The sequence below is a fragment of the Stegostoma tigrinum genome, chromosome 1, assembly GCF_030684315.1.
Source record: "Stegostoma tigrinum isolate sSteTig4 chromosome 1, sSteTig4.hap1, whole genome shotgun sequence".
Classification (NCBI taxonomy): Eukaryota; Metazoa; Chordata; class Chondrichthyes; order Orectolobiformes; family Stegostomatidae; genus Stegostoma; species Stegostoma tigrinum.
Genome location: NC_081354.1, coordinates 37,041,366 through 37,057,695, shown reverse-complemented (window position 1 = coordinate 37,057,695; position 16,330 = coordinate 37,041,366). Strand labels below are relative to the sequence as shown.

The window sequence follows — 16,330 nt, the reverse complement described above, 5'->3', positions numbered from 1 at the left end:
CTTAGAGTATTGGTCAGTTTGCATTGGAAATGGGCAAGTAATTTTAAAAGCAGGAAAATACTTTCTCAAGAGTGAATAGGTGATGAAAGAGAAATTTGATCCTTTTTGCACATGATGTATCATAGTTACATAATCTTTAATACATTTTGCTTTTGATGAATGCAACACATTTAACCACAACCTTCAGAAAATGTCCTTCAGCCTACGTCAAATTTCATTTGTGACTCACAGGATTTAGACAATAAATACAGAGATTGAATTATGTGGATCAGACACAGATCTCAACAATATACTACAGTAAGAAGATAAAGAATATTGTACCAGTAAATCACAATGAACAGCAAAGTGACTGTCCTCAACCTTACTCTCTTTGTACTTTATGGGACTTCCACACAAGGTAAGAAATGAACAAACTCTAGAATTGAATGTTATTTGTTCAGAATCCAGAACTAAATTTGCAATTTGCATGCAAACAAGATTTATCCTAAAGTTCTTGTTTTGAATTACTGTTGCAATTATCCATTCATTTTTCATGATATATTCAAATGGAGGCAAGTAGAAATCTACAGTGATTTGCATTTTTAGTTAAATTTTCTAGAGAAACTTTAATTTCAATGGACAGTGTTCATGAATAGAATACTTTTCACTTCATTCATAGATGTGAGCCTAACATGTTCAGCCAGCATTAAATGCCCATTCTGAATTGTTTTCAAGTACGTGATAGAGTTGTTTTCTTGAATTACCATAGTTCTAAGAGTATAGGTGCACCTATTCTAAGTTAACTGACAATAGCAGGAATATAGAAATAAAATATCAGTTCAAATGAGGAAGTACACCTCGAAAAAAGAAAATTCAACTCTGTTTTCAAAATTAGTCACTTGTATATTTTGATATTTGGTTGCATCTATTGGAACAATAGGAATGAGCCTGCGCTGTCAGTGCATCAAAACAGCTTCAACATTCATCCATCCACAATTCATGGAGAATATTGAAATCATCCCAAGTGGGCCCCACTGTGAAAATGTGGAAATTATGTAAGCATTTACAACAAAATATTAATGAATCTTGTTTTTTTAGAAATGACATTTAAATATTGTTTTGATAAAATATTGATTTAAAATACAGTCAGAATAGATAAAACAACATGTAATTCATACAAAATAGACTTGTTTAAAATGCTACAGAATTGTCCACTCATTGGGAGAACTGGCTCTTCAACATTCAGAGTTTTAAATCTACACCTTATTTATTAAGGAGAAAGAAATTACTTGAAATGGCCACAGGTAAAATTTCCTTTAGACTCAAACAGAATGCAATTTGTTTATAGAGATGCAATTCACGTAAAGAAACCCAGAAGACATGGAGATTCAAGTGTTTACAGATTTCACAGTACAAGAGGCATATTGCTGTGCTTTGCAACATTTGCAGCATGGAACCAGGGTACAACTTTCTGATGATTAAAAAAAAACTCATCTACGAATTTTGGTTTGCAGAGTTATCTGCAGTCAAATCAGACAAGTCCAGCACCCACTGATGGGTTTGCCTCTCCATAACCAATCAACAAGCGAAGAGATAACAAGGTGTAGAGCTGGATGAACACAGCAGGCCAGGCAGCATCAGAGGAGCAGGAAAGCTGACATTTTGGGCCTAGACGCTTCTTCCAGCATCTTAGCATTGAATTGTAAATTCTGCCAAGAAAAGATTAAGCTCTCAGTAACTGACAGCTTATTGTAAAACTTGTGTGACAGTAAAAAAACTCCACTTGGCTTTCTTCCCCATGGACAATAGTCATTTATTAATCATTGTATATTTGTCAGGGCATGGATTTTAACCCTTGCCTACAGAACTGCACTTATTGGGAACCCCACTGATTGGCTTGTGAGCAATGCAACTCTAAACGAAATGCATGAATCCATTGTCACTAATTTCTTGGACACAGCATTGAAATGTGGCATAATCCATCTTGTCAGGAGATTGAAACTAATTTCATGTTTTTTTGACAAACTCGGTAACCTAAAATAGGTAGATCAATACTATGACACTGGCTACAGTTCATAGTTTTAACACCAAAGTTTTAACTCCCTGAATTCTAGTCAACGTGTGGGCCAAATATTTCAGCAATGGCTACATTCTCGGCTCGTCCCAGGCACTGACATTTACTGATACAGAGTTTGTTCTTCATCTGTTTGGAAGGTGCCTGCTTTAAGCTGGATACAGAATCTGTGCTTGACAGTTTGCAACGTGACAACTGTCTTGCTGTCATTAGTTTCAAGTCCAATCCATGTCACAGAATTACTTACCAGTGACTTAATCCATTTTCCCGATAACAGCATCACTAGAACAAATATAGCCAGGGTCTCATGATACTACAATGATGCTAGCTAACAGCTGTATTAGTGCCTTTCTTTTCAGTTATTCACAATCTCACATCACAGATTTATCATAGATCTCACACTTGGGACTGCTGTCAAGTGCACAACATCCCTAAACTGGGAATGATACTAAAATAGACAGTTAAGAATTGCAATAACATTGTACTCATGATGTTTTGTTTTACTCCATGATCTGATAATGGACAGACAGTTTGAAATATATGTATTTTTTACTTCTTTAGTGTCACTCTTCAAAACAGTGATCGAGTTTGTCTGAATCCCAAATCTCCATGGGTGCACAAAATTATTGACAGAATAATGAGTCGGTAAGTTTCTAGTCCTATACAGGCCAAGAAATGGGAAAGGGACAGCGTTTGCACTGTGCATCCAGTTAGAGCAGAAAAAGTCCTTGGCGTATAGCATATAGTGCAAATCCCTTTGAATCATTACATGTACCTTGCAGAAAGAACAGAATGCCAGATGGCATCCAAGATTGTATAAAAGAAAATATATCAAGGAAAATTTAGTGATCCACAGTCTGCTCTGAGATGCTTATTTGAAGATGTTTGGTTAGAAGGTTGGGTGTTTGGGGAAAAACATTGTTGAGCTGCCTCTCCTAATTGCTTGAGTGCAATTGCTATCAGGGGCATAGGATTGCTGCATTTATATCAGTGTTCTAATGTTTAAAGACCAGCAATTCACATCAGCCCTCAACTACCTCAAAACTCCAGGTCCTTGTGGACCCAAATCTATATCTCAATTGTTTAGTTAATTTTCATATATTCTACAGTTCCAAGAAAACTACTAAAGATCAATGAGGATAACTTCACTGCAAGATTATGAAGAAGCCGACAAATATCATTTCAAGGACTCTGTATGCCTCAAGTCTTCATACTTGCTTATCATCTTGTTCAGATTTTCCAAGATCAGAACAGCCAATTTATGTATAACTGTCTGAAGTCAACATTTAATATTAATGTATTTATTTATTTAACAATGTTTGCACTTGAGAATGAAACACGGATTCTTTCTCTTTATTTTAAAGTGTACCCTGTACCATTGTATCTGATTGACAGAATTTTGTGGCTGGAAATCAATTGGGCATGTGGTTTTCATATGAGAAATAGCAGTATTTGTTGCATAAGTAGTTAATTATATTGACAAAACTGATGGTAAATTGTCATTTGGCAGAACAACATCGGTTTCTCAGGTTGCACTCTGCTGTTATCAGTGAAAATGAATGTTGTTTACAACATTTCTTTATTAGTCAGCTAGGAATCAACTACCCTAACATCATTTTATCAATATTAAATATTTAGCCACAGCTTGGATGCAAACAAATAGAGTTCTCTGCTTCAATATAAGCAGAAGCCACAAGTTTATTAAGCACTGCCACAAATATATTCTTGAGTAAGCAGTCCTCTCTAGTCAGTCCCACAGCATAATGTTGAGGTTATCATAAACTTTCACCTTATTGGTCACTTTAAGATGTTGCAGGGCACAGTCACGTAGCAGGAATGCTATTTATCACCGTGGCCCATTGTCATTAATGTGATTCTGAATGGCTCACTTATTAACTGCAAGCCACCATTTTAGTTTATACACTTCAGTATTTATGAATACTCAATTTTCTATTAAATATCTATGTTGCACAGGGAATAATAACATAATGTTATAAAAACTGTTTTTTCAAATCAATTTTTTTCTAGTATATTGCACTGTTTGGAACTTTTAATTTAATTAAGAAATAAACTATTTCATGTATCTAATGCTTAAAATGTGTAATGTCTTGCTTTGTATACAATTGACTTTATCTTAAAAAAGATTTTGAAGTTGGCTGAGAACAAGAATATGAATTTACCATGTAATAAGTTCCATCATATAACCAGGCCACAGAGATTAACAAAAAGAACAGAACCATGATTAGCCCTCTCCAGAGAGATATGTAAGAAATAGGATCTAGGGAATCCATGCCCAGCAGTGACATAAAACTCATAATAATGATGATTGCCACCCTTCAGAGATTATTTGAATTCTCAAGGGATGATGGGTTCATATCCTGTGTTTTGTTGCGAGTAAACTGTGGGAGATTACAAGAAGTAGATATTGTGGATTGCACATTCTATCTGCAATTTGTGATTTTCTTAATTGAATTGAAACAGCTTCCTAATTCTTGAATTTCTTGCATTGGGATTAATAGCCTCTTGCACCAAATTCTCTCTCTCTCTTCTTTTCACCTCCAATCTCTGCTGCTCCCTTCGATTGTTTCCCCCTCTGTGTTGATACACTCACTGTTGCCCTCTCTCTGTTTTCCTGCTAAAATACAATGAGCAGCATATTTCTGCTGCTGGTCTCGCTGTTCCTTGTCCATAGCACCACCCTGATGTAAATGAGTAAACCTCCAAAGTGTAAAACATAACTTGCCACCAGAAGTGCTGTCAGTAAGTACCTTCCCATGGCAGGGAAAAAGCAGCTGAGTCCTGAGTATACATTGTAGTATTTCCTTGTGCCTGATCCACCTTTCTGAATCGCTGCTGCGGTCTCACCTTGCTTAAAATTGGTTCACCAAAAAACCCTGAATGTACTGTAAAATTTAAAAGTGAGTTGAAAAATATTGCTCCACGTATTAATAGGCATCCTACCTCTCTTTAAAGGAATTGTATTGAAGCAATGCTCTGGTTAAACCTGGAAGGTTGGAGCAGACAGCTTCCCAGCACAGTGATCTTTTGCCAATTTTAAACACTCACTGCACCAAAGCCCAAGTAGTCATCCAGATTAAAATACCTCTCAACGGCCTTACTTTTGTAATGAAATATTAACCTCTCTGAATAAATAACATCCTTTTGAATTTAATTGTTCGAAAAATGTAATCAATTTGCTTAGACACACCCCTATGGCAGGTGGATTGAATTCAACTGTATTTGCATTAATCAGCCTGTTGGGCCTCTTGAGGTGCGGGGGTACTGTCCCTACCCCTACTGTAAGAGATCTGGGTTCAAATCTTACCTGCTCCAGAGCTGTGTAATAACATCTCTGAGTAGGTTGACTAGAAAAATAGATTACTATGCAATTTTTAAAAAATTAAGCCGTCTGTTAGGGTGCTTGTGCACAGTTGAAGTGTCCATGCCTTTGGGCCAGAAGGTCTGGGTTCATGCCTCATCTGCCCCAGATGTATCTAAACAGGTTAATTAAGAACAGCTTGGTCAATTTCAGAAACAAAAACAGAAATTGCTGGAAAACCTCAGCAGATCTGGCAGCATTCAGACTTAATGTTTAGGGTCCAGAATGTTCTGAGGAAGGGTCACTGGACCCAAAACATTAATTCTGACTTATCTTCACAGATGCTGCCAGACCTGCTGAATTTTTTCCAGCAATTTTTGTTCCTGTTTCTGATTTCCAGCAACCGCAGTTCTTTCGGTTTTAACTTAGTCAATTTGCCCTTATACGCCTTGAGGGTTGGTGAATGTTGAACCCAGACATTCTGGCCTAGAGGTAGAAAAACTAAAAATGCACCCACAAGACTCTTACAAAATCAATTTTGCATTTAGCGATTGTTTATCCAGTTGTGAAACCACACATTACCAACAAGCTATGGTGCATAGGCAGACTCAATGTTCTGAGAAGTCTGCGTGACAACATAGGGGGAGGAATAGATCAGTCAGCCCCTAAGCCTATTGCATGAAGTTGTAGCTGTTGTTTGATTTTTACGTGGAATGTTAACCTGTATAACTAGGCAGGAGTTCATTAACATCAGCAACAATAGACCACAATTATCATGGTTCAGCCCTAAATGAAACTAACAGGAAAATCCCATCACTATAGTTAACGATGGACTCACTGGTGCCTCAACAGATGGGATGAGTGAGCAAATCTCTTCCTGCTCATGGTGCAGCTGTGCCCACTGTGAACTTACTGGTGCATCAACAGCACCTCTGCTCCATCCATTTGACATGGCTACACATCATGCGATGGCTCTGAATAGCAAAATTCTACTAATCCTGGATTTAAAAATTACAGCTTCTGCTTTTTATGGAATAGAGTCCATACTTACAAAATCTTCGTGTGAGGAAGTATTTTCTAATCTCTTACCTTAATGACTTGGTTCTTTTAAAATTATGTCATCTTGTCTTAGGTTTCCTAATCAGCAGAAAAGGTTTCTGTCCAGGTCTATCCAGTCTCTAGTAATCACCATTGCACTCTGTCCATTGTGACTACATCCTTTTTAGTGTGAAGCAGCCAGAACTGTACACAGATAATAAAATGTGAGGCTGGATGAACACAGCAGGCCAAGCAGCATCTCAGGAGCACAATCCAGGATTAGTAGAATTTTGCTATTCAGAGCCATCGCATGATGTGTAGCCATGTCAAATGGATGGAGCAGAGGTGCTGTTGATGCACCAGGAAGTTCACAGTGGGGGAGAGGTCTTTCAGCTGCACCATGAGCAGGAAGAGATTTGCTCACTCATCCCATCTGTTGAGGCACCAGTGAGTCCATCGTTAACTATAGTGATGGGATTTTCCTGTTAGTTTCATTTAGGGCTGAACCATGATAATTGTGCTCCTGAGATGCTGCTTGGCCTGCTGTGTTCATCCAGCCTCACATTTTATTATCTTGGATTCTCCAGCATCTGCAGTTCCCATTATCTCAGAACTGTACACAGTACTTCCTATGTAGTCTAAGGTGAGCTTTGCTTAGAAATATTTTTTCCTTTCATATTCTAATTGATCAGTACTACTGATCCATTAGTTTCATTGATTAGTTTTTGCATGTCCCTATTACATTTTAATAAACTTACGTGAAATACCTGGATAGCTTAATGGCAGATGTAACCTTTCAATATTTATAAGAATGTTTAGATTTATCCTAATTGGCCCAAATTCATTGGTTTAATATATGTGTAGTAAAATTCATCTGCTACAATTTTGTCCATTCACTTACTCTTTCAATGTCCCTTTGTAATTTTATGCACCCAACTACAATAAACACTATACCACCAATTTTTGTGCCACATGCAAATTGGATTGGCTGTATTGTTATCTGAATCCTTAGCACTAGTAATAAATATTCCATGCTCCAACACAATTCTTTGTCTCCTGTTTCCTCACTTGAATTTGCAAATTTACCCATCAGCTTTTAAATGTTCACAATTGCCCTTGGCTACCTTTACTCTTTTAATACGTGTAAAAATCTTGTGTCAACCTTGATATTCCTTGATAGTTTCCTTGACCATCTCTTTTTGAAGCACTTATTGTTTTTTGTTGTTCTTTGCTGTTCTTATCTCTGTTAGTCCTTTACACAATTCCCTGCACTTTTATATGCTCTTTACTTTTGTTAATCTCTTTTGTTAAACTTGCCTGCCTGTTTTATTTGATAAGTAGATCTCCTACCTTTGAGAGGCCCTGTTTAAGTGTTTCACTTAGTATCCCCACTCACTACTCATCTATAGTTTCATTCAACAACAGTTTTGACTAATTTACTGAGATTTAATTATCCACCTCTCTTCTGCTCTGACCTTTCCATCCATGTCATGCCACAGTGTTCCAAAGAAGCTCAACAAAGCTTGAAGAAAAGCATTTCATCTTTTGACTGAACACTTTATGGTCTTCTGAATTTAAAATTTAGTTAAATAATTTTAGATCGCAATTTCTGCCAAATATTTTCTTCGTGCTTCTTCATTGGTTTGTTTTATTGAGTTTTTTTTTGTTCTGATAGCAGTTATTGGACCATTCACTATCCTCTAGATATATTTTTTTAACATTCCCCAATACCACTCTTTTGGGACTTAAACTGTGTAATGTCGTTTAATTTAACCAGCCCTCCACCCTATTGCATATCTTCATCTTTTGTTTTTCTTCCCACCTTCCTACTTTCACTTCTTCAAAGCTATTAGATTTCTAAATTTCCCAGTCCTTATGAAAAACTGCAGATCTGAAATGTTATCAGAGAATTTGGGAACTGCAGATGCTGGAGAATTCCAAGATATTAAAATGTGAGGCTGGATGAACACAGCAGGTCAAGCAGCATCTCAGGAGCACAAAAGCTGACGTTTCGGGCCTAGACCCTTCATCAGAGAGGGGGATGGGGAGTGGGAACTGGAATAAATAGGGAGAGAGGGGGAGGCGGACCGAAGATGGAGAGTAAAGAAGATAGGTGGAGAGAGTATATGTGGGGAAGTAGGGAGGGGATAGGTCAGTCCAGGGAAGACGGACAGGTCAAGGAGGTGGGATGAGGTTAGTAGGTAGCTGGGGGTGCGGCTTGGGGTGGGAGGAAGGGATGGGTGAGAGGAAGAACCGGTTAGGGAGGCAGAGACAGGTTGGACTGGTTTTGGGATGCAGTGGGTGGGGGGGAAGATGAAATGTTTAATGCTGTTTCTCTCCCCATGGGTTCTGCCGGACCCATTGAGTATTTTCAGCATTTTTTGCTTTATGACTGATTTCTAACATCTACAGCAATTAGATTTTGTCTTCCTGTGATCAGTCTTTGTCTCAGCTCACTAATGTAATCATATCAAAATCCAAAATCCTCATAAAAGTCTTAAATGTTTTCTTTTCACACCTAACATTAAATTCAATCATATTATGATCACAATGAAGTAAACTTCATTTGAAAGATACCTGATATATTTGAGAATTCCTCTTTATCTATAAAAAAGTATTTTGATAATTCACAAATCCTTTCTAAATATCATTCTGTACCAAGCATGTTGATGCCACTTGAAATATTTCCATCAGTTTATCATCATCAGATAGCAAAATTGTCGCTGCTGTCACTATAATCCGTTAAGAAACACATTGAGTCATACAGAACCAAACCAGATCCTTCCAGGTCCAACCAGTCCATGCTGGCCATGTTCCCAAACTAAACTAGTTCCACATGCCTGCATTCAACCTATATTTGTGAACTTATCCAAATGGTTTTTAAACGTTGTAACTGTACCTGCATCCACCACTTTCTCTGGCAGTTCATTCCACACGTTAACCACCCTTTTTGTAAAAAAAATTGCCCCTTATCTCCTTTCTAAATTTTTCTCCTCTCACCTTAACAATATGCCTCCTAGTTTTGAATTCCCCAAATTCTATAATTCAGACAATGAAAGCTATAGAAGAATATATTTAGCAGCTTGGATTGTTAGGAAAATCTTCAAGTGCTCACATCACTAAATTCATTGACAGGGCCTCAGTAAAACTGCTTTGCATCATTTCATTCCCCTCCCATGTTGAAGTATTAATTGCATTTATCTCTACAACTAGATCCAATCTGCACTCAGGCATGTGTGCAGGAAAACATCTAGCATACCCCCAAAACTGCAGAAAATTGGAAAGTTCAAAAGTTCTTGCATGGTTATTTCTAAAATGAATCTCTTTATGAAGGCTGTACTGTTAACATTGATTTGCCATCCAAGTTGTCAACAGTACTGTTTTCTTTTCATAGCATTCTAACAGAATCAGATGTGCCTGGGGATCTTCAGAAGAAGTAACAAATTAAATTGGCAGGTTTCCACTAGTTACATTATGAATTCAAACCGCTCATGCTTAACATTCGTAGCTTCCTATCATTTCTAGACCCATTTCTAGGCTGTAAACTACCACAACGGACAACTATGAAAACAGAACACAATTAGATGTTATAAGTTAAGGTTTGAAATTCTGTCAGCCATTATGGGAAATTACACAATCTTTGACTTGTAATTTTCTGATAAAATTGTGGACGGTCCAAATAATTGCAGACCTACTCAAACTACAAAAGTCTGGGAACATTTTGTATGATGATGCTTTTAGCAAGAGCAGCAGAATAGTGACTGTTCCTTCTACTCAGAAAGGTGACACACAACAAATCAAAATGGAGGTTCAAAAGGTAAGAGAACAATTTCTTAAATTGAAATTAGTAGAAGAAGTAAAGAACTTGTGCAATCAAAATTATCAACATGTAAAGATCAATTATCTCTTGCTGGCGAAAATCATAGAAAGCTGAATTCAGTCAAAGAAGTTGTCAGATTTAAGTCTCCTAAGCAGTTCTTTAAAATAATTCTGATAATTTAACTGTGATATTTCGGCAAAACTAAATTCTCAATACACATCTCACTTTAAAATTTTTAAATACCCTTGCCCCATTGTTGTCAAATTTATTTTATGGGAGAAAAATTTTAGGTTGAAATGAACATTCAATAACTATCAAAATAAAAGTTGCATATATTGGAAGCCTGAAATAAAACAGAATGTTTTGGAAATATTCAATTGACAGCATCTGTAGAAAGAAAAGCAGAGTTAATGGTCCGAGCTCTTCTTCAGAACTCATCAAAGTCATATTGTTCTGAGGGAGGGTCACTCGACCCGAAATGTTGACTCTGATTTCTCTCCACATATGTTGCCAGACCTGCTGAGATTTTCCAGCAATTTCTGTTTTCATTAAAGAAGTTTGTTTGCCTTGAAATTCTAAATCTGTTTATTTTTCCATTCATTATCCATATGTTTCCCCATGTAGCTTAAAGATATTAATTTCTAGATAGTGCTCTGAGTTTTTAAAATGTAATCCTCATTTATAAAGCCCAAATTGTGCATGCAGGGGTTTTCACATAATTTCCAAGCCGAGTAAAACTGTCAGATCAAGACAAGGTCATTCGACAACATCCACAGAAAATTAATTTCGTAATTTGGTAATTTAATCAAACAATCAGTTTGAAAATGACTCCAAATCACACTTAAGTTTCAACATTTCCTCTTCTGTTTGACGTGGCCGATATTCAGTCTTTGACTAAACGTTAGTCCTAAGCTCCTGATCTTTGCTCATCTAATTTGGGAAGGGCTGGCATTTTGAAAGGTCTCCTGGATTGCTCCCAAGTCTGGCCAATGCAACCATTCTTAGGTTCAGGCATGTCACAGTCATTTTGGACACCTGGATCAACTGTCTGCCTCTTCTTACTGGTTGACCCTGGATTGAGAGGACACAGTTAAGACCTTCCTCAACTGATTGGCATTAGAGTCACTAGAGTATTTTGTTGACATAAAGTCATGTTTTAATTCACGTTTAGTTTGCCTAATCGATCTTTTTGATTTATTGTTTGTTTCTCTTCAAAAATGGGGCATTAGTTAACTCATTGATGGCACAATGCATCTATATTTGAAATAAATAAACAGAGGTAACTCCTAAGATTTTTTTGGTATCATAGAATCCCTATAACATGAAAGCAGACCATGTGGCCCATCAAGTCTGTACTGACCCTCCAAAGAGCATTCCACCCATACACACCCCTTTAACCTTTCCCTGTATCCAAGCATTTTCTGTGGCTAATCTATCTAGCCTGCACATTCCTGGACACTCTGGGCCATTTAGCATGATGTGGGGATGCTGGTGTTGATCTGGGGTGGAAAAAGACCACATTATAGTCCAATGAGTTTATCTGAAATCACGAGCTTTTGAAGCACTGCTCCTTTGTCAGGTGAATTGGAGGGAAGCACACAGGCATAGAATTCTTAGGCAGTGAGATAATTGCAAAATAATTCCAGGTAATTAAGAGTGTCAAAAGATAGTGCAAACGGTGTGAGTGGTGTGTCAACAGGCTGAATAACAGGTCTTTGCAGGTGATCAAAAGTGTCAACTATTGTGAGTAAAGTGTTAACAGCCGAATAGCAAGTGAAGAGATGACCTATGATCTAACTAATTAAGGCAAAGAGATAATTATATAAAAAACAAAAAGGTCTCTAGCATCTTCTTATTTTGACCTTTTTATAATTACCTCTCTGCCTTAATGAATTGGATCATATGTTGACACTTTACTTACACTGCTTAACACTTTTGATCACCTGCAGAGATTTATTATTCAGCCTGGTGACCCTGCATTCACACCACTATCTTTGACACACTGGATTATCTGGAATAATTTGCAATTATCTCTCCAACTATAAATTCTGTGCTTATGCGCCTCCCTCCACTTCATCTGACGAAGGAGAAGTGCTCTGAAATCTCGGGGTTTCTAATAAACCTGATGCACCATAACCACAGTCATGTGATGTCCGACAATTTAGCATGACCAATCCACCTAATGTGTACATCTTTGGACTATAGGCAGAAACCAGAGCACCCAACCTAAACATGCACATGGACAGCAGTGAATTGAGGGGAATGTAGGTTAGGTTATTTTATTTTTGGATTAGGATTATTCCACGGCACAACATCGTGGGCTGAAGGGCCTGTACTGTGCTGTACTTTTCTATGTTCTATGTTCTATGTTCTAAACACACATAGGCATGGGGAGAAAGTGCAAACTCCACATGGACAGTTGCCTGAGGATGGAATTGAATTAGGGCCCTGACTTTGTGATCCATTTTCAAATGGATTAGTAATTACCAATCCACCACTTCTAAATCATAATGTTTCATATGAATATAAATCTACCGATAAAAATCTTTGAACCATTTAGTGATAGAACATTTAAAAGCTTTTAAGGAAGAAATAGTATGATTGATACATTAGGGTCAGCAGTAAACATTCACAAATTCACACTCCTTCAGAGGCTACATAAAGAAGCTGTACCCTTTTCATCATCAGTAGTGTCTTTTTCAATGAGCAAGAGAGTAAAACTACTGATCAACTTAATCTCTAATATTAGGGATCATTGTTAGTTGATTAGTCTGGTGCTATCTGACAACATTGTGCATTTTGTCGTCTGGGTTTTGTCCCAATTAGACAATAGGGCTAGCCTTAAGTACTTTGGCAAAAGTTGGTGCCCAGGGTATCTTTCATCAGTGTGAACAATTTGACATTACTTGTCTTGTCTAGGTGAATTGATTCCATCTGTAGAATTCCATCTGTAAACTCTTCCAGCCCTCTCTCAACCTTTAAAGCCTTTCTTAAAACTCAGCTATTTGTTCAAACTTTTGGTTAGCCATCCTAAACATCACTTTTTTTTATCTTAACATCCATTAGTAACTGATCACATTCTTGTGAAAGGCCTTGATATATTTTTTCTTTGCTCTATGCTTGTGGTGTTCTTGGATCAATTGCATAAACTTGAAAATTTCAATTAGTTTTCTTCTTGGTAATAAAAACAAAGATAAAATCTAACTACACATTTTGTAGTAGAATTCTTATGAAGTTACTTAATTATTTTCAGTTAGGGAAAAGCCCCCAAATAATAACCTTCTGTTAGAATAGAGGATATGCAAAATAACATAAGAGCAGATGTTTGGCTATAAAGCGCTGCCATTTCCTGGCTCTAGCCACAGATCTACTGCATTTAGACATAATGCTGTTTCCAAAACATTTGCAATTCCCACAAGGGAATTCAGAAAAAAAAATGAAGGTGTCTTACAATGTTCATATTTAGCAACATAAGGAGCAGTTTCCAACTGGGCCAAAGCCAGGCACGTGGGCTGTAAAAAAATTGCCCTTGGGACATTATCAGTGAAGACCCATCCTTTTCCCACAGTTTCAAATTTTAATCTGTTCTTTGCATGGGCAAGCACACAAGAAGGCCATCAACGAACAATGACAATGGAGGCCATCTTTTAGTGCCACAATAAGATTCAGATTACCTTACTGAGGTAACAATGTGGGCTTTTAAGAATGTTTAGAGGGGTTAGGCATTTCAAGTGTTGAATGACACTTAGTATTTCTCTAAAAGTTTGATTATGATAGGGCACACCCACCTTGGACTTTCTGCAGACTCCAGAATCAAAGCTGAATAACAAGTGGTTGTGCGATTGCAAAGAAAATGCACATTGCTGCTTAAAATGTGAGGGAGATTTTTTTAAAAAGCATTCACAATCACCACAAGGAGCATTTGATAAGGCCCAATAACAGGCATGATGCAGGATTACACTGTGGCTAACAGAACTCATGCGGGCTCTAAGCAAAAATTCACATTGCCTATGCATCTCTACTACAGTAGCATTGACTTCAACGCTAAATACTTGTACCTGCACAATCTGCAGGAGGCCTACAATTTTGCTAATTCAAGTCAGCCTGCAATTTTTAATTAGGAGGTAAAGTCTGGCTGCAACTGCAGCCTGATTTGGCTGGGAAACACATTTTGAGGAGGAGGAAACTAGAATAATAGGATACCAGGCCAGAAAGGAAACTCCTACATTCTTAGATTCAGAACTGAGGGTCTTATTATGGGAAAAAAGATGAAGACAGATCATCTTTCAGCAAGGAGTTATGTGGCTGCAGAGAGATAAACTGCAAAGCAAGTGGAAGCAGGTAGCCACAGAGGTCAAAATCGGGAATCTTCCTCCAAGGACCTGGGGGATACACTGCTGGATAAAGTTCAATGACCTCAACTGTGTGGTCAAGCTCAAAAAAATGCACCTTCAAATATCAATTCCTACCACTATCCATGTACACTCATACACTTATCAATGCATCAGAAATCCAACACTCACACATCAACAATCACTGGCTGGCCCTCCCCGACCCATCATAATAACCCTGACACTGGTTGGCCTTTGACTCTGAAATGTGGTACCTGCTTGTAGTAATAGTCCTGGCCATAGCAGCTGCTTGCACTGCTGGGACTACAAAGCTCAGTGGCAGCCCTCTGAGATGGGACTTCCATCCAATAAAGTGAATTTTTGAAAGGGTTGGGCTGCACCTAAAGATGCTACATAACCATGACTCCATTCTATGGTACAGAGATAGGATACCAAAGAAATTAAGGGACACTATCTATAAATTTCTATTGTTCTGCTGATAAGGGAGGTCTACCAGAGGACTAGAGAATTGCAAATCTTAGACCGATATTCAGAAGACAATGTAAATATAGCAACTACAAGGCAATCAAATTTATAGTAGTGGGTGAAAAGCTTTTTAAAGATGATATCAGGGACAAAATTAACAGTGAGTTGAACAAATGTGGCAGCATTAAGAAATGTCAAAATAAAACTGTCAAAGGTGAAATATGTTTAACTAAATTGATTGAATTTGTTGACAAGAGTAATATGGTTGACGTGGAAAACATGGATTTCCAAAAGGTGTTGAAGGATGTGCTACATAATAAATTCAAAAAAAGTTGAAGCTCATCGAATAAAAGAGAGAAAGACAAAGTTGACTGAGAAACAGGAAACAGAGAAGCAGTGAACTGTTGTGTTTTTTGAACAAAAGGAAGTTGCAAAAGTGTCCTTGTTTTTCTTAGTGTATATTAATGACGAAGAACTTGGATGTACAGAACGCAGTTTCAAACTTTTTCATTATCACATCATTGGAAATGTCTTGAACTGTAAGGAGGATAGTTTTACACTTGATAATGGATCTGAAAAAGTTAATAATGACCCTTTTGTTATATGCCTGGTGGTTTGACCATTCTATAGAACATAGAACAAGACAGCGCAGAACAGGCCTTTTGGCCCTCCATGTTGCGCCGACCTGTGAACTAATCTAAGCCTATCTCCCTACACTATCCCATCATCATCCATATGCTTATCCAAGGACTGTTTAAATGCCCCTAATGTGGCTGAGTAAACTACATTGGCAGGCAGGGCTTTCCACTCTCTGAGTAAAGAACCTACCTCTGACATCTGTCTTAAATCTATCACCCCTCAATTTGCAGCTATGCCCCCTCGTACAAGCCTAGGAAAATGACTCTCATTGTCCACCCTATCTAATCCTCTGGTCATCTTGTATGTCTCTTTTAAATCCTCTCTTAGCCTTCTTCTCTCCAATGAGAACAGACCCGAGTCCCTCAGCCTTTCCTCGCAAGACCTTCGCTCCAGACCAGTGAAGCAGTGAGCCCACAGGAAAGTTTGGGCCTCTCCTGCCCTAGGCTTCTCACCACTTGAGAGCAAACTAACATATGAGCTTGGAACAGGAGAGGTTACTTAATTACTTGAGTCTGCACTGATATCCGATTAGCTCATTATTGATCTGATAACTTGACACTTCCATCTATACCTGATAATCTTTCACCATCTTGCTTTATTTATCTAGCCCTCCCTTAAAAAATAGTAGAGAACTCTACTTCAAC

General features: G+C 37.8%; 1 protein-coding gene across 1 annotated transcript; it reads left to right on the top strand.

Moving 5' to 3' along the window:
• Positions 1 to 282: 282 nt before the first annotated feature.
• Positions 283 to 3,250, top strand: LOC125459278 (interleukin-8-like). Its single transcript, XM_048545533.1, has 4 exons — positions 283 to 397; positions 920 to 1,034; positions 2,615 to 2,698; positions 3,163 to 3,250. Exons 1-4 carry the CDS (start codon positions 334 to 336, stop codon positions 3,188 to 3,190), a joined length of 291 nt encoding a protein of 96 aa, XP_048401490.1. The 5' UTR covers positions 283 to 333; the 3' UTR covers positions 3,191 to 3,250.
• Positions 3,251 to 16,330: the final 13,080 nt, after the last annotated feature.